Raw genomic sequence first — 23,996 nt, forward strand, 5'->3', positions numbered from 1 at the left:
CAATGGGACTCTGGTAGTGCTCATACCCAAATTGTATTACCAGAATAGGGAAAACTGCAGTGTGGAAGTGCTAGCCCTTAAGTGTCCAAGTTCAGAGGGGCCTCATGGTTCCCAAGGCAAGGTTCACAAGAGGGGGGCAGAACTTAAGTTTAAGAGAGAGTGGAAGTGCAGAAACAGAATTTTAAGAACTAAGTACGGAGAGGAAAGAGGTGTTGGGAAACAGTTACAAAATTGATAGCTTCACATAAAAGGGGTTTAGGGATTGGGAGCTTGCAAATAGCCTATGTACTTAGGCACTAGTTAATTTTGGGCATGCACAACAATAGGGAGTGTTGTTATGCTTACAAAATCAACCAGAATATACAACATATAGTGGTAACATAGAGGTTTGAGTCATAGACAGCAATACTCAATACTGCCATGCCTCAAACAAGCAATCAGTACCAAACACATTGGGGTAGGGGCTTAGGATACATCATAAATTCAGAACAGGCAGAATTACTAAAATAAGTACTGAATTAAACACAAGTAGTAAGCAGACAAACAGGTAAAAAGATTAAGTAAACATATTGTTGTGATGCTAAAATCTTAATCAGAACATACCAGCTCAGAGAAGCAAAATATAGTAAAGGCAGGTAGCAGAACTTTAAAAAGCATGCCACAGTACAAGTAGTAAAGCAGAAGAAAGTATTTTTTGAGTATAAGTGATTTTAGAACTCAGAGTGTTCGTTTGTGTCTGTGTTAATGAAAGAGCAGGGTATTTATAGTTTGAAAACAAGTAGAAAATAAGGCAAGAATCATAGCTTAGCAGTAATTATGGAACTATGTACCAATTAAAATTAAATCAGTATAAGGACTTCCTTTAATTAAGGAGTAGAAATCAAACGGTAATGGGCAAAAAACATTTAAGGAAGGAAATCAAGTAAGCATCAGGTGCAGAATAGACAATTAGGGGTAAGTGCATAGAGGTTTAATTAAGGGGAGAATCTTTGAAATACTCAGTTAGCCAAATAAAGTAAGAAAACAAAGTAAAGTTGCAGTATATGGAGACAATCGAAAATCAGTACATAGCAAATCAGGGAGTCAAGGATTTCAAAATCACTGATTTAAGGAGAGTGACATGGGTTCCTATGAATAAACAAATAAACCAAGTCAGAAATGGGAGAATTGAAAATCTAAGGAAAGTTTTCAAATCAACCCAAGAAACAGGGGAATCAGTAAGGCGAAACAAGGAAAGAGCCAATCACTTAACACATGAATGCAATTAAAATTACACAAGGAGGTTTGAAATCAATCCAAAATTAAAGGTCATTTCAGAGGGAAATTCAGCATATAAAAGAGTGCATAAGTATTAGGCATGCAAGGCTGAATTTAGGACAAAGAGAAGCGTCATGCAATCACGAAGTAAGTAAGTAGTGGACTATAGAAACATGGTAGTCACATAGGTCAATCTTAGTAACTCAGTAATAGAGAAAAGAGAGAGTATCAAATAGCATGCAAAGGGGTCAAGTAAAACGATTTTTCTGAAAATTGTAGTCTAATTTCAAGGAAGTCAAAATCACATAAAGAAACAGAGGATGAAACAAAGAGATTTCGAATCTAGTTGAGCAACAAATGAGGCAGCTTCAGAAGCTCAAATAGGTCCAAAGAAGTTAGGGTTTTGAAATCAATCAAATTCAGAGCATGACAACCAAGTAAATCACATAGCAAATAGCCTAAAAACTCGACTGAACCCCAAATTTTAGGGTATTCACCATCAATCGAGTTCTAGAGATGAAAACGAGTAAATCAGACAAATACTAACAAAAGTAGATTCAGAAACCTCAAAAGAAACTAAGACTTTTAACACGCAAACTCCAGTAGAAGAACAACATAAAGAAACACAGTGGAACATGTTAAAAATCATAGAAAGCTTCAAAACAACTTTAACGAACCTAAATCGGAAAAGACAAGGGGTTTTGGAGGCAGAGTTTTGAAAGAAACCTTGAGAAAAGCATTTAAAAGTTTAGAATAAACATAGATCTAGAACAGATCTAAAGAGATCGGAAGAACCTCAAAGGATAGGGTTTCGAAAGAACCCCAGATGGTGAGAAAGGCTTGGAAAATCATCGATCTTAAGCAGAGAAGTCGAGAGTCAGGCTTCAATGGCCATCGATGGCCGGAGTAAGGTTGAAAGTGACCACAGACAGCCATAGAACTAAAATCACCAAGGTTTGGACCAAATTTTTTCGAGGTCTAGCCTTGAAACCATAGCAATTGGGTATTTAGGAGCCAAGGGAGGTAGATACATGCCTTCAATGGCTTTGGAGGCCATAGATTTGGCAGATTTTCAGGTGGTAACTGAGGGCGGGGGCTAGGGTTTGAGAGGGAGTTTGAGAGAGAATTGGGAGAGGGTGTAATTCAAAGGCGGCTACAGGTGAGAAATGATTAGGTTTAGGGGTTAGTTCAGGTTAAAAAAGGAAGGGGCAGATGTGAGCCGTTGATCTAGGCGATCAACGACTGGGATTAAAAGGGAATCCGGGCGGGTTATTTAATTGGGTAGTGGGTTGGTTTAGATAGGGATTGGGTCATGGTAATTATGTTTAGAATTAGGTCCAACTGGGGTGCCAAATCCGGCTAAAACTGAAATAAAAAATGGGCTAACATTTAAATAGCCATTTTTCCCTATTTGATTTACAAAAATAGTAAAATAATTTTTGAAAATAAATTAAAGGAACTAAAATGATTAATAGTATATAATTATCAAATTAAAAATATTGGACCGAGTTTTTATAGATATAAACGTAATTAAATCTAAAAAGAGGCTAATATCGCAATTATATGCAATTTAGCTTTAAAAATACTAAATAACTTTGTAAAAATATGAAAAAATCACATTAGCTATATTTTGGCATACATAGGAGAGTCCTATAAATGAATCACCAAAAATGATAATTTGGGGAATAATTATTTGGTTTTTATGGATAAAATAGGGCAATAAATTAATTTAAAAATTCTTTGAAAATTAGAAAAAATAATAAAACATTTAGACATACTTATATATGCATACATATGATATTTTGAAAGTATTTTACATATTAAAAATATATAGTAAAAAATTGGGTATCAACAATACTACCATATCATCCCTTTCTTGCTCAGTAGCTGCAATTTTCTCTACTAAAGTATTCTTTTTTTTGCTCAGGTTCTCTATGGTTTCCTTAAAGTCACCAACCACTACCATCAAATCATATCTAGATTGTTCAGCATCTCTTAGCTCTATGATTAGGGCATCTTTATCATTAACAAAACTATAATATGTATCAATTAGAACATTTGCTAATACCATCAATTTCTTCGAAGAGTAGGACTTCAGATTTTTCTGAACATCCCTGAAATTTACCTCATTATTGTCATCCTCTTCATCCTCATCGGACTGAGCCATCAATGCAAACAATGAATCATATTCCTTTGCTTTATTTTCCACTACCATCATGGAGCTGCTTCCTGCATCTAGTTCCTCTTCTGATTCGGTGAAGGAGTCTCCCCATGCAGAAAGAGCTTGCATCACAACATTGTTAGCTGAACTTTTTCGGCTGAATCGTTTGTCAGGAACCAGGTTCCTTTTTGGTACTTTGTTAGAGTTGTGTTTGTAATGTTCTTGTTTTAGAAATGGGCAGTCTTTGATGAAATTCCCTGGCTTACCGCACTTGTGACAACGATCGTATCCTTTAGTGTTTCTGCTAGAACTACCTTTCTTGGGAGTGCCTCCATTTCTAAAAAACATTTTCTGAAATCTTTGTGGTCTATTGGTTGATTGACTTCCTCGAAGTTTGGTGGAGCAGCCATGTAGATCCTTTCTAGGTGTTAACCTTTTAGAAAGAACCCGTTCTAATACCAATTGTTATAAACTAAGCGTCCATCAAACTGTATAGAGAACTAGATTCTCTATAAGTTTCCACTGTAAGTAACAGACTGTAAAACCGACCAGTATAGGGAATCAGGTTCTCTAATTGCTCCTACAGTAGCTCGGTAGTAAATAAAGAACAAAGAGGATTTTTACGTGGAAAAATCCCACTCAAGGGGACAAAAACCACGACCTACACTTGTAGGCTTTCAACTTCACTAACTTGTAAACACCTATTACAAGCCACTTTGTAATGACTCTATCACAAAGGATTCAACTCAACTAACTTGTGGTACTCTCACCACAAGCCACTTTTTGACTCTCTAGTTACAAAGACTTTAACTAACTTGTGATACTCTCACCACAAGCCACTTTGTCACTCTCTAGTTACAAAGACTCTTAATCACTCTAACTTGTAAAAACACTATTACAAGTCACTTTGTAAAAACTCTATTACAAAGGCTTCACAACTCGACTAACTCTAGCCAAGACACAAACTTAGAGGGTTTATGATTTTGGGTTTCCTAAACACAACTTCTAAGAAAGCAAGAAATGAGTTACAAATGAAAAACAAATAACAAAGACTCAACAAACCTAAGGACTTAAGATATCTTAAATCTTGGATCCGGGCCTTGAGGTTGCAACAGCTTTTTTCTTGAGAGAGGTTGTAGCGAGCACTTGAGAGAATGTCTTCCTTTTTTATTTTGCAAGTGTTGAAAAGAATGTCTTGTGCCTTGCACCAGGCTCATACAACAAAAGACATCACAATGGTGATGTCAAATCTTGGTTAGTACATGCCTTTTCCCAATGGGAAGTGACTGTTGCACTGTTGCTTGTACAGTTGCAGGTAGTCACTTTCTACAGTTGTTTTCCAGCTGTGCAGTTGACTTATACTTCTGTCAGGGGAACACCAAGGGATCAGGTCCCTAATCTGGTTCTTGTGAGTCTAAAGGCACACTACCCAGATTATCTTAAGTCGATTAACTTGAATGATTGTACCAGGCATGCTTCAGGTCCTTTATCTGGTTCTCTCATAAAGTAAGTTATTTTATCTTCCTTGATTGTATTTATACATGTGTGACATCACTTATAATGATGTAAGCAAGGTAGGTAAAAAGCCTTCACAGAAAGTTGACTGTTGCACTGTTCCTGTACAATAGCATGTTCAGGCAGTAACTTTCCTGCTGAAGAGTTGACTTCATACAGTCTCATCGGGAACTGGTAGGGACCTATTCCCTCAGCTGTTCTTTCCACTCTGAAGAGTTGAGTTATATCCCACGCTGGATCCCAACCTGGAACTTTGTAATCTCAAGGTCTTGTAAATATGTAACAGGTTCCTTATCTGGTTCTGAATGGTAAGTTTGTTAGATCATCAAAACATAAAGTAAAGTACTTATGCCCAAGGTATTTGTAACCTATCAATTTCCCCTTTTTGATGGTGACAAACTTAGAATTGATATTCCCCATGAGAACCAGATCTCCTCATTGTTCCCCCTACAAATCAGCCATATTCCCCATGAGAACCAAACCTAATGAGCTGATCATAATTGGTTCCTCAAGACTGTTTGGCAAATCATCAAAACTCAAAGTACCATAATTTATCAATTTCCCTCTTTTTTATGAATGACAAACCCAGAATTATTCCCCCTGAGAATCAGATTCCTTACATACACTGATCACATCTGGTCCATACCCAGTTCGTTGAGAATGTTTGTCATCATCAAAACATGACATTTGGCAAATCATCAAAACTTAAAGTACCATAACTTATCATATAGTGTTGATTGACGAGACACGTAGCGGAGTTAACGCGAGGCTGGAGGTTTGGAGACAGACCTTGGAGTCTAAAGGTTTCAAACTGAGTAGAACCAAGACAGAATACTTGAAGTGAAAATTCAGTGATGGGACCCATGATGCAGACATATAGGTTAAGCTTGATGCTCACGTTATCCCTAAGAGAGCGAGTTTTAAGTATCTCGGGTCTATTATCCAGGGTAACAGGGAGATTGATAAAGATGTCGCACATCGTATCGGAGCGGGATGGATGAAGTGGAGGCTCGCTTCCGGTGTTTTGTGTGATAGGAATTTGCCGCCAAGACTTAAGTGTAAGTTTTATCGAGTGGTGGTTTGACCGGCTATGCTGTATGGGGATGAGTGTTGGCCAGTCAAGAACTTCTACATGCAGAAGATGAAAGTAGCAGATATGAGGATGTTGAGATGGATGTGTGGGTATACCAGGAGAAATAGGATTAAGAATGAAGCTATCCGGGACAGAGTGGGAGTAGCCTCCGTGGAGGACAAGATGTGGGCGACGAGGCTGAGATGGTTCAGACATGTTAAGATAAGAAGCATTGATGCTCCTTTCAGGAGGTGTGAGAGATTGGCCATGGAGAGTTTGAGAAGAGGTTGATGTAGGCCTAAGAAGTACTGGGGAGATGTGATTAGACAGGACATGGCGCTGCTTCAGCTCACTGAGGAGATGACCCTTGATAAGAGGGTATGGAGGTCGAGGATTAAGGTAGAAGGTTAGTAGGTAATTTATAGTTGTTCACTGATAGTCTTAGTAGCATGCATGTCCCTTCATATTCTTAGATTTTTATTACGTTATGTGGTTTTGTTCGCCTGAGGAATTGTATTCCCTGTTGCTATTATTTGGTACTACTTATCCTTTATCTCTCCCTTTTTCCTTTCTCTTCCTTCTTTCTTCCTTCCTTGCTTTCCTCCTCTTCTTCTTGCCCTTCCTGAGCCCAGGGTCTATTGAAAACAACTTCTCTACCTGCATTAGGCAGGGTTAAGGTCTGCGTACAAATTACCCTTCTCAGACCCCACCTGTTGGGATCAAACTGGGTTTTTGTTGTTGTACTAAGATTGAAACTTTCGTGATAAATAAAGGGGAGAACCTTTTTATTTTTGAGACCATTATGGCATGCATACCAAAGCAATAAAGTCAATTTTTATTCTTTAATTATTGTTCAAAGTGTTCTTCAGCTACTTGTTTGTTTAGTTGCAACCGAGCTCGTTTCAAGAGCTTGATCGGAACCAACTTTCGGTGTTCATCATAAAGCCAAGCTTAATCATCCATCGTGTTTGGTTTGACATTTTGTTTTCCTTTAATTCAATTATTTGTTGTTATATTTTTTGTGTTAAATTAAATTACATATCCTTTAAACTGCGTATACATTCAGTTACTACTCATTTTAAGGGTAAACAATTATGTATGCATCACATCTTATAAATACATGGAATACTGGCTCTCTATGGGTCGAGCCATTTATTAAAGAGAAATTTTCACAAAGCACTATCTTTTAGTGGTAATTAACTATCTATACATACCATTTGCTATATTACGGATTGTAAATACGTTTTCTGTTGTTATAAAATATATTTGATGTATTTAAGCTACTGTATTCATGAATACAGTAGCATTTCGGGCCGTGAAACTGGGAATTATAGCTAGATAGATTTTTGTATTCGAGTGTATTCGACTGTATTCATGTCGTAAAACATGGGATTATAGCTGGACAGATTATTGTATTCGACTGTATTCATGGCGTGAAATAGGGGATTACACTATTTTTAAACGGAAAGTGAATCCATTAACATAATCGACTTCTAATATAACTCAACAAACTCAATTATAACACACAAATTTTGTATTTTCAGTTCTAAAAAAGATTCTCAACCGAAAAATACCCCAAAAACATAGCAATCTTTAAAGGAATTATATAATACATTTGAATACATAAATTATATTAATTAAAAAAATATATGAATACATTCATGTCATATCGAGACAGTGAATACAATTTAATACATAGAATACAACGGGATACATTGAAATACAATGAAAAAAAAGACAGTGAATATAATGAAATACATGGAATACAGCGAGATACATTGAATTACAATGAAAAAAATACAATGAATAAAATGAAATACATGAAAATACAGCGTGATACATTGAAATATATTAACAGAAAATCAAGTTGCTCAGCCCCAAATTGAATTTCTGGACATGCTCGATAACCTTCCTAGTTTTATCATCAACAAATTGAATCCTCATATATTGCGGCAGCTTTCCTTGAAGATCAAGTTCAGCCTTAACCTAGCTGTGCTAAGTATAGACCTTTATTGCATGGCCTTATCAATAGCAATGGGCTTACCTGCTGCTACGGCAATAGACAACAGTGATTTCTTCGCGAACAACGTAGGCGGCAGATTCGGAAACGAGATCCAAACAAAGGCTTTTGAAGTCTCTTCTTTAGGGTTAAATCCAATAGTCCATGGAATAACATAAATTAATTTTCTTTCCCATTCAAGGATATGTAGTTAACAGATTTAGCTGTTGCAAGAACGTAGTCATCATATCTATCGAATCTAATCAAAATATGTCTTCTTGCAACCCATCCAATAAGGCATCGTCTATTGTAAACTTTACAGCACAAGAATTTGATGCAGCGTGATACATAGAATTTGAGCAAAAGAGCTTGATGTAATCCCTCCACTTTAGTGAACTGATTAATCTCGTCCATTGTAAACTTTATTGTGGCTACACCATGCACAATATCAACATGTTTCAAATCTGTTTTTGTTGAAATTTGGGCTAGTTGTTTTGATTCCAATAATGTTGCATATGTTGTGTTAGGAGTAGTGTTTTTGTTCGTCTCTCCCACAGCTTGAAACTGGGGAGAGGGTTGCGCATCCATGGCAGCCTATACTACACCATGTCGCCATAGAGAGAGGAGAGTGGAGAGCGTGGGATTTTGACTAATGGTAGGTGATGTGGGTGAGAGGAATTTTGAGATTGAGCATCGTGTTTTCAAGTAATGGAGGAAAAGAATGGCATGTATCAAAGTAGAGAGAGAAAGAAAATAGTGTAACTGAATAACGTATTTAGTGGCTTAGGGGTAGGAGGTAACCAAAATTAGATATTTTGCTATAAACATTAAAAGATATCTATAGAATATAATTTTTTAAAGTTATATTTATTTAAAATAAATAAGTTGTTAACATTTACTATAGGAGGTAAAAATTTCTTTATTAAAATCTATTGCGGGCCAGATTTTCAGATTTTGGGTTTGGGTAGAGCTGGATTTGCAGGAAAACCGGACACCTTTGACAATGAGATTTCTGATTTAAACTCGAGATTTTACACCCATTCAAAGCATATCTTAAACTTGAAATTAAAAGTAGATACATAGCAGGAATATTTGTAGGCCAACACAAGCCATCTTGATGTTACATTCGACATTGTTCTGATCTAGTCTAGGTAGAAGCAGAACTTAGTCGTTTTATTTTTTCCCATATAAAAAGAAAATTGAAACGGAAAAAGGAAAAACACACAAAAGCAAAGACGATCAACCACACAAACATCTACTCATATTTAATAAGAAGCAACAGACTTTATATTGTGTTGGCCAATGATCATTTGGCGGCAACCGTATGTTAGTTTAATAACATCGTAGTAACAACGGGGACACCTCCTATCAAAGCAGTCACTTGCCTGCCTGCAGTATCCACCGCAACCACCCATTAAGGTAGGATCACTTAATTTTGATTTGAGTTCCGTTATAGTCGTTGACACGTCTCTACCGGCAACTATTTTCACTTTTGGAGAATGAGCCAATAAACTGCAATCCATCAAAAATAATACTTAGGGTCATTTGGTATGAGGTATAAAAAGATATAGTGCTGGTATAAAAATTAATATCACCTTAATACTTTGTTTGGTTAGCAAACCAAGTATAAGTCATTTCGGGATTAAAATTAACACCGGGATAACTTAAACCTTATAGAGGGTGGGGTAATTAGCAACGGGATAACTTATATATTCTTCTTAGAAATTATGCAATTGTTATTTTAATACAACATACCAAACAGTGGATAAAAAAAAACAATTCCATCATAACTAATCACGGCATAACTTATCCCAGCATAATTTATCCCGGCATAAGGCGTATTCAAACCAAACGACCCCTAAGTGTGTTAAAATCAGTTTGTTATATCATTGTTGTTCGAACGTATAATAAAAGATTATAATATATATATATATATATCCAATAAAAAAAAGCGAGGTGTAGAAAATTAAAAGGTCATTTACCAGACATCACCATAATTGCAACAGAGAAATAGAAAGCATAATTGCGTGCCATGATAACAGTATTACTAAGATGGATGAAAGATGAGAGAATTATGAGTTATTGCAGTGCAATGTTTTGCTTCATACAGAGCCATGAATTTATAGGCCTCTTCTCCCCTATATTTCTCCCTATCTAATTTACAACTTGTCTTTAAAGTTATATTAGGTACGAAGTTGAATCAACTTTATTCAAGAAAAAAAAAGTCCAGTAGATGAGCACCCCTTTAGTGGAGCTTCCCGCGAGATCCTCTCATTGCCATGTGGGTGGGCATCACAGATTTTGATTTTTGCTAGATTACAACAACAACAAATCCACTAAAATTTCACAAGTGCGAATTGCAAACTGCAAAGAATAATGTATACGCATACCTTAGGAAAGATAAATATGTTATTTTCGACAGACCTTCGATTCAAAAAAATAGCAAGAGGAAGCGGTAACAATAATGTAAGAAGATAAGATAACCAAAGAGGAAAGAAACAACAAGTAGAGGTAAAATATCTAGGAATAAGAAAATATAAGAATAGTCGTAATATCCTTCTACCCTAATTCCAAGAATACTTTCATGTAAGATAGACAACATTGTGTACATTTTAACTCGACACAAAATTAACACTTACCTTTTCAAGCGTGTGGTATAACCAAATATTTCGTTGTTTCTTAAGCTCATATAACCGACATATAATTTAAGCACGTGATTCTTCACACTTGCCGTCAGTTATTACACACTAGTAAATTTATCCGCGCTTCGCGCGGTGATTAATAAATTTACAAACAACTCTTTTTTTAATATGCAAATCTTATCGAAAAGAAGTCTCTAACCATACAAAAGGAAAATAATAAAAACAAAGCAATTCGTTATCAAACAGCAACACTAATCAATTTGCTTCTTGAAGTCGACAACACCAATTATCAACCTTCACCCGAGTGCTTGTTTCTTTTCACACTGATAGAGTTTCATATTCTACTAAGGAAAAAAATTCAAAAATACTTACATTGATCAATTAATGCAAAACATACTAAAAATATGAATACTTATAGACATTAATACATATCAATTCTATATTTTAACAAATACTCAATTGGAAGGGGAGAATAACCAAATAATAAGGCAGAAATCTACCAAAGTACTTAAAAAAAAGAACATGAGCGGTTAGTAAACATGTTCAAAACCTCAAATAAGTATTTTAATTTTATGGAAGTCTTATGGACGAAAAGTTATAGTACCGTATAATTTTATAAAATAAAAAAGGTTTTTTAAAATTTTGGAAAAAATAGATAGATAGAGTTTTCGACCTAAAACTATAAACATATAGGATTTTTAAATGTGTATACAGAAAGTTACTAAATATTGTAGGGTTAAAGACTAACTCCATAGAATAATTCTTTTTCTAATGTCACTGTTTTGTCATATTGAGACATCTTTCTCCTTCACATTTTTTATATCTAATTTCTCACTATCGTTAGACACACTCCCAATCTGGTATGAAATATTTGTCATGAGTATTACATGCACAAATTCACTTTCCTTTGTCTTAACTTAAACATAATTACGTGAAAGCAAAAAAGATGAAACTGGTTGTGTGATCGGCCAGAGAAGTTAATAAGTTGTTGAAAAAAGAATAGAAAGACAAAAGTATCAATAATTAGCTCATAACTTCTTATAATTGATTAACTATTATACAAAAAGTTTTTCTTCTTGATACTTTATTACATTTTTATTGAATATCATATATAGCTAGTAAATACAAAATTACTCCATAATGACCAAAAGTCGTTTTCCTTTTGGAAGGAATTAATACACAGCAAGCAGCCATTCTTTTGCACACAAAATCTTGATTTATTGCATCATCCAGTGCACAACTGAAAATTGAATTTAAGAATTAAAAAGGATGGGAGAATGAAACGTGAGATTGAGCACAAAGAGTCATTAAAAAGACCTAAATACGTAAATGAGAGGGGGGAAAAAGTAAAAGGAGACAAAAGATGAATACATTTTCATAACATATATGTACTCACAATAAGGATTTCTAGGCTTGAAGTTAAGTTGTTGCTTTATTCTGAGAAGCATTTCGGCCTCCAACACTCGCACTTTATCTAGTACTAGTATATAAACACCTTCGAATCAACCAAGAGGAGAGAATACTGTTGAGAAAAACCATGAATGTTCTAGTAACAATAACAGCACCACTGGTTATAACAACGGTCTATATTGTGGAACTATATTAACTCACTATATTGAATTAAAACATAATCGACCAAATACACCTTAAATGGTAATCATGGTATTCAAAGTAAATGAAATTATGAAAGAATATAGCAAAAACAACTTTGTGAATACGTAATAGAACACTTGACAATATATTAATTTTTTCCTAATTACAATGAACAATTTCACTTCACCTTTGCTCAAATGATGATAAATAGAGCTATATCTAAGTACAAGATAAACTCTAAGTATTTCTATATGTTCACATCTCAATCATAAATATCGTTGAATTATTAACAGGTGAATCATTCAACTAATACCATAAACATCATCAGCAAGTGGAATTAATAAACACAAGCATACACTAATCTCTTCATAGTCTCACTTTAACAGTAAAAATCAAGTATTATAGCTTTCAAATACATAGCACATAAAAAAAATCAACATTAAGCAAATGAGCAACCAAAAAAAAGGTGAGATAGAAAGTATTTATTTTTGAATTAGGGAAAATGTAGAAGACAAAGTAGAAGTGCAAATTGGTTTTCAATTTAATTTGATGCATAGCTAATTACACAGAAAATACAAATTAAAACGATAGGTTAGTTTCAAAATACTCGCTCTATTTTGTGTTATGTGCCTTTTTAGTCTTTAAATGTATTTTTCTTCCATAAGTTCATTGGCATATTTCAATAGCTTTTACTGTCGCACCCTAGTCTTATCTACCGTTTTCTGACCGAGTGGCTCCAAGTTAACATTTTAGAATTCCATTTATGATAGTAACCATCACCTTAATATAATTAGACCACAAGCCCAACAGCAAAAGTATAATCTCATAGAGTAAGTAGATTTGATAGTAGTACCTGTAATAGTTCTGACTTCTGATGTAACAATTAAAAGATTAATTCATGGTAGCGCTTGATTCTCTTTGCTACAGAGTCTATTCAGTCTTTAGCATGAGTAACCTGTAAAGTCAAAAGAACGGCAATGTGCATCACTTCAAATTATTCTTACTATGTGTATATCAAATGCCAATTGCAACACAGCAATATTTGGTACAAAAAAAGGCATTAAACTTTATGCTTACGGCAAAACAGTACTGACCAAGCAGAAAAGAAAAAAATATAGAGTTAATTACTAAAAGATAACAAAAACAAAAACATCGGAAGAAATATTACCTTCTAAAGCTAAATCATCATTGGATTTTAATATTTTCTCTTGAATCTGCACGAGAAAGATGATGAAATTTTTAGTATGTAAAAAAAGTTTTGACATAAAAGATTGATAAAAACTGATTGGCCAAAAGAAAAAATAAACCGAGGAACAAAAACAAACTCAAAGCAAAAGTAAATTTTAGACAAAGCATAGATCCGGTTGCATACCTCTCTTCCGACGACAAAACATTAACTCTGCAATCATAAATAATATTTGTGGACGGAAGAATAGAAAAAATAGAGAAGAGGGCAAACGAAGAAGATGAATGAATTTTGAGAAGTTGTCAGTTGTAACGCTTAGGGTTTTAGTAGTCTTAAAAGGTGCAATTATGTAGATAGTTAATTAGGTGACTTTTGGATTTTTTAAAATATCGCAAAATTAAAAAGTGGAAAAAAGAGCAAAAAATTGAGGTAAAAGATAAATAGAGATCGTGGATGTAGAGAGTGCCACATCAGCTCTCTCATTCCCTGCTTTATATTAATATATAGATTTTTGTCTCTGTATTAAACTGCATTATTTCATACATTATATTCAAACATAGAAAAAATTCATTGAAAGCTCTTTCGTGTTGAACTGAAGCTGACACCTCTTACTACTTGGAGACTTAACGCAACACCGGATGTCCCTTGCGGGCACAAAGTCCATCACTTTCAATATTAGTAGTATCATTTATAAAAGAGATATTCCAAGCTAACTTAATCAATGCCAAATTCTTGTTAATTTGAACTCAACTCTGTTGAACTTAGGAGATCATATACATAGCATGTGTACTTTATGGTATAGATCTCAGTAATCATTATATCTTGATACTTCCTCCAACTTGGCCTCTCACTTTAGTGATCCATTTATATCCTTTAATATAATATATATCAATATGTAATATTTAATCTTGATATAAATATTTATATTATTTTAAATTAATACTCGAAATAATTAAATTGTTTAAATATTTAATAATATTTCTAAGTATTATATAATAAAAATTCTAATATTTTGATCTAATTATTTGTGATTAATTTATTAAAAGATAAATTAAATTTGACTTTTTCTAATTATGCCATATGACTAAATTAGTTATTAGTCAATAGTTAATTAGTTATACATTACTTGTGGCTAATTTTAAGGCTGCCACTTGGCTTAAGGTGTGGATTTTTTCCCTTTCCTTTTAGTAATATATAGATATATGCGTTGAAAAGTTTTTGGATCCACACTGCCCGAGAATAAATAAAAAAAAAAAACCGAAAAAAAGAAGGCGTGGAAGATCAATGGCTGGAGCTAAAAAGCTGAGAACGAAGGGAGGCCACTCAGTGAACCGGGTAGAGTTGGATTCGTAGGCTTCTTTCATGAGGGTTTATTTCAATTTCTCAGTGAAAAAGGTCAAACTGGACAACAGTAACAAAGAGATTTCTGAATTTCATACCCGTGATTTAACACACATTAAAAGCATATCTTAATTTTTTTTTTTCTAGAGTGTTGTACTGCTAAGTTTTTAGATTTGCATTATAATTCAACCGATCACCTTTTTACTTCCAGCAGATGCAAACAAACATTTGCAATGAGGAAAGCACTCAGCAAACAAGTTTGGCAGCTAGCACCAAGTTGAGGATAAAGTCATGACACTGCATTTGCCTTTTAACTATTGTGCGTGAATCACAGAAGTAATAGACCTAAAATACCATTTATTTTAACGCAAGTAGGAGTAAACAAATCGGCATCCTAACCACCTCTGCAATGGGAACGCATTCTATGGGCTGGACAGTGGTTACTTCCGCAAACATAAAGCCAAAAGTTCATTCAATAGAGTCTGAACCTGGGCTATTCATTCAATAGAGTCTGAACCTGGGCTATCTTTCTATCAATAGCTATCTCTACAGGATGAAGCAACCAGATACTAAAGACTAGCAGCTATTAAACAGTGATATTAATATTTAACTGAAAGATAAGAACATGCATAGACAAGAATATCACCCACATAAACGAGGCAGCTAACAATAGCCGCAAACAGAGACTCAAAACAATGCATAAAAGTTCAAGCGGCTAGATACAGGCAAGCATTGTGACAGTAACAACCTATTACAGTATCAAATCCCATGAGCAAATTACTGCAATTTGTATCCTAAAATGCTAAAGAGATGAAAGAAAAACCCTGAAACTACGTATGATAACACATGTATCTATGCAGAGTATACGAACACAATGTATTAGATCGAAGGTAGTAAGATTCTATTGCAGAAATAAAGATAAGCTCCAGAAAGATCATAACAATATTGAGCTGAGTCATGTTTACATTATGAAAATTCTCACCCTTTAGAGATGAAATTTTGCACTCTCAGAATAGCTTTTCCATGGCATAGCTTATGCAAATGTGAAATGTTTTAGGTCTTAACATTGTTCCTAAACTCTATTTGCCTCAAGCATCATCAACCATCACCTGTTTGCTTTTCAGTATTATAAATGAGCTTCCAAGTAACTTGAAATAACTGACAACCATGTGCTAGATTTTTCTTCAGCTAGTCCAAAATGCTGATAGAATACCCCACCAACATATACACATGTGGTACCTACAATTGACATACAGACCCATAGTGTACAAGGGGATATCATTCCGTTTCATAAGCTGGACTCATGTAAAAGCATCGTTGCCAGAGTGACTTTGGACAAGAATATCCAGTGCTTTCCTATAACCAAAGTGTTCATTTAATATGATTATATAGATTGTCCAATACTAAATGGAACTAGACAACTGCATTTGCTACTACTCGGATCTGGTGACTGGAGAAGTAGAACTGTCAAAAACTAGCTCAATGCTTTGAGGTTCCAGTGCCAGCTGACCATGATAATACTTTGAATCTGTTATCTGTCACCCTTTCCACCTCCAAACCCTCCGTCTCATCTTTTCTCCTAAGAGTATAAACATAGTAGTTCTACCTATTTTACCTATCAATCAACCAAATGTGAATGTACTCAAGAAATTGTGCAACTCAACCAATCAGAATATCAAGAATTCACACTCTTGAGTGAATAGTACACCAGGAAAAAAAATCCAGATTCACAAGCACAATCCCAGATTTCTCTACCAATGAGAAGTGCTTGATTAAACATTTTAAAGGAAAAATCAGAAAATTAAGCATGATTCAATTTCAAACTCTGTTTCTCATTATTATGTCAATCCCGGTACAGCCTTCCGTTCTTTTTTGTTTTTTTTTTCTTCTTTTTAAGTGATGTATAAGGCTCAACCTTCCTTATCCTTTCTATTCTTCTGCCTTCCCTCCTCATTACCATCTTGCAAAGAAAGATATGCAGTGTTGGGTCATTTTCACAAATAAATTATATATAGGGATTGTAATACACGTAATAATAATCACTGAATTATTTGACTTGTTAATTGATATTTGGTTAATCGTACTAAAACTTGGATATAACATGATATATAATTTTAAGTATGTGTTTAGCTTAAGCCTCAAGGTTTGTTCCAAAAATACCCTAGGAGAATTTAAATTGCTTTCTCCAATTTAATATTTAGTCTTATTATCATATGTGATTAAGAGTAGTTAATATACAAAATAATCATCTTTTTAATTATCAAGCAAAAAATACTTACCTTTTTGTAACTTTAAGATCAATGCTACAACCACTATCAGAAACAAATGAGAGATAATGAGTAAGAGATGGTTAACTATAATTAATTAATTAATTAATTAAACGACATTTCTATCATTTGCGAGCTCTTAAACTTATAATGCTAAATTGCTAATACGTGTGTAACTCCATATTAAATTGGGTATAGAACAGCATCACATTTAATGTGGGGATAGGGACGAGAAATAGCAACAAGATATTGTACTTTTAATATGGAGCTCAGCATAGATATTATTTCAACTACAACATCCAACCAAACGACTCCCTCCCCAGACTTTGTGGAGAAGACCATATGAAAAGCAAAAATCTGGAAGAGGCAAATAAACATAGTTGTGTAGGGCAGAAAGGATTATGATATCAAACAAAAATGATACAACGAGCAGATAATTAATCTACATGAGAGGAAGAAAAATAACAAAAGCCAAAATATTTGATCACAAAGGTGATATTACAAGAATAAACGAACCTTTCCAGCTACATATAAAATTCAATAAACCATCAGCTAACAAGCTACAGACCTTTTCAATTGTGCAGTTGAGTTGCTAAATGTACTACCATGATCAAAGTGCTACGCGAATAAAGAGATACATCTACTACAAACTCTAAACTCAAAGAGTCAAAATTTGAAATGTTTGTTAAGAACAACAAATAAAAATTATAAACAGTTTCAGATAGGATCTCTTACATTTTGCTAGTACACACTGCATATCCACAGGGAAAAAGCTTCAATTTGGAGGAGATCTGCCATCATGACAAAATTCAAAGCAAAGAATCAGATCGAAGGAGCCATCCAAGTCAGCAGCTCTCTTCCTAGAACTATTGATCCCTCCATCTTGGACTTGAAATGGGAAAGAACCCAGAAGGTGACAAAGGAAATCCATAACCAGGAGAAGGAGGAAATTGTGGTCCCGGGCCTAGAATCCCAGGTTGAGCCATGGGAGAGAAGGAGAAATTTGGTGTCAGTGGTGGAGGATGCTGCATACCCGGAGAAAGCAATGGATAAGGGGACCGGGGAGATAACAAGTTCAAGAAGCCAGTGGGTGACGGCAAAAGATACTGAGAAGTAGGTGAAGGCAAAGGAGGAGGCCCATTTATTCCCGGGGAAGGAAGAGGTGGAGGACCATTCATCCTAGGAGATGGAAGACCATTCATCCGCGGAGGTGGGCCATTCAGAAGAGGTGGCATTGAAGGATTAGGTAGTAAACCAGATGATGGTGGATGTGCTTGAAAATGACCAGGACCTTGAAATTGTGCTTGTCTAGGCCCAGAATCTATTATTGAATTCTGAAGATAACGCATATAAACTGAAATCGGAGACTCAGCTGTATTTGTCCAAACATCTCCAGGAGTGGGTGGTAACATTGGGGGTGACGGCTGACCATAATGAGGAGGCGGTCTCACAACATTGTTATGGTAAGGAACACCTCCTGCAGATTGAGCTAAGCCTGGGACCTGTGCAGGAGGGTGGATTGGGATTTGGGGACGATTTATTGGAGTCAAAGGTGGTGGCCGAATTTTTTGTAATCTCATGCTCTGAGGCTTTGAAGGATTCTGGGGAGGTCTAGGTGGAGGCTCTTGAGAAGGTGAACCTGTCAGTTGCTGAACAATGCTCCGAAAATCATTCTTGTTAATATTGTAAACCTGAGGTTGAGGTTGTGGCCTAGCACTATTTGTGTTGTTGAAATTGGGCTGGTGTATAGGACTCTTCTTGATATTCTTCCCAAATTTATTCACACCCAAATGATCTGGATTCCTATTATCCATCTCAATAACTTCAATATAATCACTGAACTCCAAAATATTTTATCTTTAAATCCCTCTTTTACAACACTGTAACTAAAAAGGAATTATATAATGCAACTCAAATCTTATACCACTGCAAAAGACCCTCCGCAAGTTTGATAACACCAAACCCTACACTTGAAATTAAAGAAATATCACATCAGACAGTGATACCCATACATCAACCAGCTTCAACTCCAGCCAAAACTTCTGCTTTAGTTCACAAAAGTAACGGCAGAAATTTCAATAAACAACTTATTCTTCCCAAATAATTATTCAATTCCCAGATAAAATATATTAATTAACTCTTCCAAAACAACAATTTTTCAATTTTTTTCTTTATAAATACTTGAGATCAAACGAGCATACAGAGTACAAACAACCCTAAAAAAATCCAACTTTTTCAGTTTCCCACTTACAATTTTCTCCCTCTATAATTTTCCGGAAACAGACAAGCCCTAAAAGTTGAAAAGGATAAGAGCAGAAAGAGACAGAGAAGAGAAATTACGTTCTGCTTACTGGGACAAAGCGTCGAGCATGCGAACTGCAAACTTATGAAAACTCTCAGAGCTGAGCAGAGCGGATGGTGGTGGTGGTGGTGGTGGAGTTGGTGGCTGTCGTCGGTCAACGAGGAAATGAAAAGGGAATTGAAGTTTGAAAACGAAGATGACGCGTTTCAAAGGTTTTTAAAATATCCACTAGTCTGCTAGAAATAGAAAGAAGAAAAGGTGGAGTCAGTGGGGGCAATAATGGGCCCGATAGGGTTGAATTAGAGTGACGAACCTGTTGCGTTAGTAGTGGGGGTGAATGGAAAATACTGATGAAGACGAGTCAAACCACGGGAGTTGTATGGTTGAAACTTGAAGCATTTACTAAATTTAATTTACAAATTTGTAATTTGTTAAAGATATTTGAAGAACTAAAAATTTGATATAATACATTTACCATTTAGAGAATTAAAAGTTTGATTTTTTTCTTGTACATTTTTTAAATTATTTTTAGTTATTAAATATTATAACTTATACTTTTACGTAATTTTTAAATATATAAATTTTATTTTATAAACTTAAAAATTCTATATTTAAATTAACATCACACATGTACTTCGAAATACATCACATAAAATGAATAGGACAGTACTTCTTTTCAGAAGGAAAAAAGAAGAAGATATTGCTCCCTTAAATTATTTTATTTGAACTAAAAAGTTTTTTAAGGAATGATTGAGAATGTAAGTAAAAGAAGGAAAACCTTTAAATACAAAGGGTGTAAAAACTGTTAGCCATTGCTTGCTTAAGTCCAGAGGCGGTCCTACAACAGTCAAGGAGGTGTCACGTGAATCCGTTAACTCCGACAAAAACTCTATATATGCATAATTGTATATACGTTGGGGATCCCTTAAATATTTTTCTTGGCCCCCTCATTAACAAAATTACAAGCATAAGCCTTGCTCCTTCTTACACGATGCGGGTTCGAAACTCGTCTGCTACAATTTTTTTAATGGTGCCTCCGTTATTCTCAAATCCTGGGTCCGCCTCTGCTTAAGACCATTGTAATAAACATATTGTATTAATTTTCTTAGACCTCGGGTGTCTCATACTATAATCTTATAGGAGTATCAAATAGTATTGAGTCAACTTAGATTTAGATATCTACCAAAAACTTGGATTTAGATAATTTATTCAGCCACATATATTAAAATCAAGATTAGCAAGCAAAGCTCAAACACCAGACTTCCACGTCTTAGGTAGAAAGTTTGACTTTGACCGTAAAAGTGTGGGCAATTTATTGTACGATATAAAAAAATAAAAATAAAAATAAAAACTATTATTATGGGGAAAGGAAATATAGCCTTTTATTTTCCCATTATAACAAGTGGTTATGCCATGACGTTGGGCGTTGGGGTGCAGAGGCGGATTCATAATTTGAAGTTTAAAGGTTCCTATTGTAATTACAAATTTTTATACGGTCGAATTCGGGCTCGTCTATTACATGACAGATCGGGCTCGGAACGTAAGGAATTGAATATCGACCCCGAGTCCCATCGAACTAGAACACGAGGTCAGAATTTCTGTCCTCGAGAACATCGGGTCCATGATCTTTGAATCTATCCTGACCCCGAACGAGCTCGAGGAAACATCGCCAGTATAACCAACAGAAGACCGTAATAACATAAGGCCGAAGTATCTGGGACCGGTCGGGTATTACAACGGGAATCGCGACACGTATCAATAAGAAACCGGCAAATCAGCAAATCAGGAGATTTTTAGCTTTTAATTGTACCTAAAGTAGGACTCCCCTACTATATAAAGGATGTCTGATTACTTGTAAAGACATATTGTTACATGCATCCCAAAACAATATAATATTATTTTCTTTTTGTAAGCTACTGTTCTTCTGTATCCGATATCATTTGAATTGCATCCCGTTCAAGTGAGACTTACTTTCCAAGGCTATAATTGTTCAAGACATACGGTTTGAATTTACTTTATCATTGTTCGCTTTAACTACAATTCAATTTATTGTTTTGTGTCAAATTAGTCCATGTATACTTAAAATCACTTACAAATTCAATTGTTATCCAATTTTGAGGGTAAACAGTTTGGCACCCACCGTGGGGTTAAGGATAATATTGGTTATTTGATACAAATTTCCATAATACACTCTATTTTACACTTGTTCTTTGAAGTGTCTCTGATTTCAGGTTTAAGCTCAAAATGTCAAATTCATAATCAGCACCCCTACACTTTGACAATGAGTCTGGTCACCACGGTGAAACTAACAACATAATGCCCAGTAACAAGGTGCCGCTCGTTGATCTCGTCGAAATTCCAGTTGCGGATCTGTTGGACGCTAACTCGCATGTGGCTATCAACACAAACCTGCCTACTAACCCCGAGAACAACATCCGTGGCGGAGCCCGATCGACGGTGCAGAATACTCAAAACAATGGGGGGATGAGATCAATCTATTGTCACACCTCCTTTTTACCACCTCAAGGGGGATATAAGTGAGTTTTTCAAATTTAAGTGACATTATCCGAAATCGGATTATTTTATTTAATTTTATTAGAATCGCCACTTGGAATAGTTTAATTGGTGTCCCAAGTCACCGGTTTATTTTGAAATCCCAAATCGAGGAAATTTCGACTTTATTTTAAAAATCTGCGAACCAAAAATTCTAAGTAAGGAATTCTGTTAACCCGGGGAGAAGGTGTTAGGCATTTCCGGGTTCCGTGGTTCTAGCACGGTCGCTTAAACTATTAATAATTGGCCTATAATCTGATTTATTACATGTTTTAACCTATGGTGCATTTTTAACTTTAGAACTGCTTTTAATTAATTTAAGTCGCTTTTAGGAAGATTCAACGTTATTTAAAACGCACCTTAAACCACACTACATGAAATGCACCCGCGGTTCGCGACACGTTCTATTTAAACATTGTTTTAGGAATTTAAATTAGGTCACATGAAATGTACACCCTGATTAAAAATCACAACTACGCTACGGGAACCGTACCCGTAGCTATGATGAATTATTAAAGAACGCGCCTAAAGCAACTACGAAGGTTCAAATTAACAACATTTGTGAGGGCCATGGAGAGTTTAATTGATGGCACACATCAATTTTAAAAAAATTGAATTAATTTTAAGAGGGCCATGAGTTATTAAATAGAAAATGGCACACCTCAAATGGTTTTAAAAGAAAACTTATTTAATTTAAGGCCACCTAAGAATATTCTTACTTGAAACTAACTTAAACTTATCAAAAGCTAAATGGGTACAAAACAGGTTCTCTTTAGTCGTTTTGGACAAGGGGAATGGGCCAGCAGTGGTCTTTAAAACAAATCAGTTTTGAAGCTTCAATTGGGTTTTCGATTTGGCCCAATAAATCATAAGGATTCTGGATATGTTGCTAGATCTGAACTAGGTAGCCCACATTGGGCTTAAATTTAGGCGGGCCCAGATGTTATATGCGTTTTAGTTGGGCCTATCTACCTCTAAGCTTAATAGCAACTAAATATCAGTTTTTGCATAATTAAAATAACATCAAAGCATGGAAATCAGATTGCCATCCAGTTTGAAAGTTAACTACATGATTTTCAAGGCAAGAAAAACATACACTTGAAGCATGATTAAAAAAATGGTAAAAACATCTAGATTTGGGCTTAAGACCTGGGCCCAATGGCCTAGGTCCAAATTCCTTTTCATTGATCAAATTCATTCGGGCTCTAAATTCAACCCTTCTCCAAATAAAAGTGGCACTACCTTTACGGATTGGGCTCAGAATTTAGCTCATTGTGCCGCTGTACTTTACGAACAGAAAAATGTGATAGCACACAGATACACTCTTTATGCTATTGTTCCAAACATCAGTAAACGAAATTAAAACCTTAAATTATTACAGCCCTTAAAAAATAAAATTTCTCCGGATCAATACATTGCAACCTATTAATACATGAACACTATGTTGATGACTAATCTATTAAAATTTTTGCATAACTAATGTCCTGAAGAATCTTGCATCTTTTGGACATGGTTTGTCCATTAGAGTTTAGTCCCTTCTTGTGCTACAAGAGAAGTATCCAAATGTCAGCTTCTGAACCTATTAATTTGGTCAATTGATGACTAAATCTGTAAGTACTAAGCCCCAAGTTATCCAACAGCTTTACAACCATTCTCATACTCAAATAATAGATGTAACACACCAATTTTAGTACATTATCAACTATCATATTTAACTCTAGGCCTTAACACATGCTGATTTGGACAATCAATGGCCAAATCTACAAGTTATGGTCTATTTGATTTCAAACAATGCAAACATTATACCAAAGTTTTTTTTAAAACAAAAAAAAACAAGAAGGACATGAATAAACACTGAAAGAGCTAAAGCGTAGGAGAGTTAGCAGAAAGTTTTGACTTATGCAAGTCCATGTTTCCACATTTTAAGAAGTCTACATACTCAAACCCATACAAATAATCATATCAGTATATCTCTATATGCATTCATGTTAGTTAACTCCAGAATATGCTAATCAATAAACACAAAGGAAAAACATTCATTTGCTGCACACATTCTTATAAACTTGACACTTTATAGCTCATCAAACACAGCAATTACATTAAGGTTC

General features: G+C 35.0%; 1 protein-coding gene and 1 long non-coding RNA gene across 4 annotated transcripts; both read right to left on the bottom strand.

Annotated features, from left to right (window-relative positions):
* Positions 1 to 9,033: 9,033 nt before the first annotated feature.
* LOC104243531 (uncharacterized) lies at positions 9,034 to 10,135 on the bottom strand. Its single transcript, XR_715232.2, has 2 exons — positions 9,987 to 10,135; positions 9,034 to 9,516 (listed from the first exon to the last, which is right to left on the bottom strand). It is a non-coding gene; the product is annotated as an uncharacterized lncRNA (long non-coding RNA).
* A 7,360-nt stretch (positions 10,136 to 17,495) lies between these two features.
* LOC104243643 (protein HAIKU1) lies at positions 17,496 to 19,613 on the bottom strand. 3 transcript variants are annotated; one of them, XM_009798866.2, is made up of 2 exons: positions 19,374 to 19,613; positions 17,496 to 18,997 (listed from the first exon to the last, which is right to left on the bottom strand). In XM_009798866.2, exon 2 carries the CDS (start codon positions 18,845 to 18,847, stop codon positions 17,900 to 17,902), a length of 948 nt encoding a protein of 315 aa, XP_009797168.1. In that variant the 5' UTR covers positions 18,848 to 18,997; positions 19,374 to 19,613; the 3' UTR covers positions 17,496 to 17,899. The 3 variants fall into 3 exon arrangements, with proteins under 3 accessions (XP_009797168.1, XP_009797167.1, XP_070003720.1); XM_009798865.2 differs by having other exon boundaries at positions 17,496 to 19,002; XM_070147619.1 differs by having other exon boundaries at positions 17,496 to 19,075.
* Positions 19,614 to 23,996: the final 4,383 nt, after the last annotated feature.

Source organism: Nicotiana sylvestris, chromosome 6 (assembly GCF_000393655.2).
Source record: "Nicotiana sylvestris chromosome 6, ASM39365v2, whole genome shotgun sequence".
In the NCBI taxonomy this organism is placed as follows: Eukaryota; Viridiplantae; Streptophyta; class Magnoliopsida; order Solanales; family Solanaceae; genus Nicotiana; species Nicotiana sylvestris.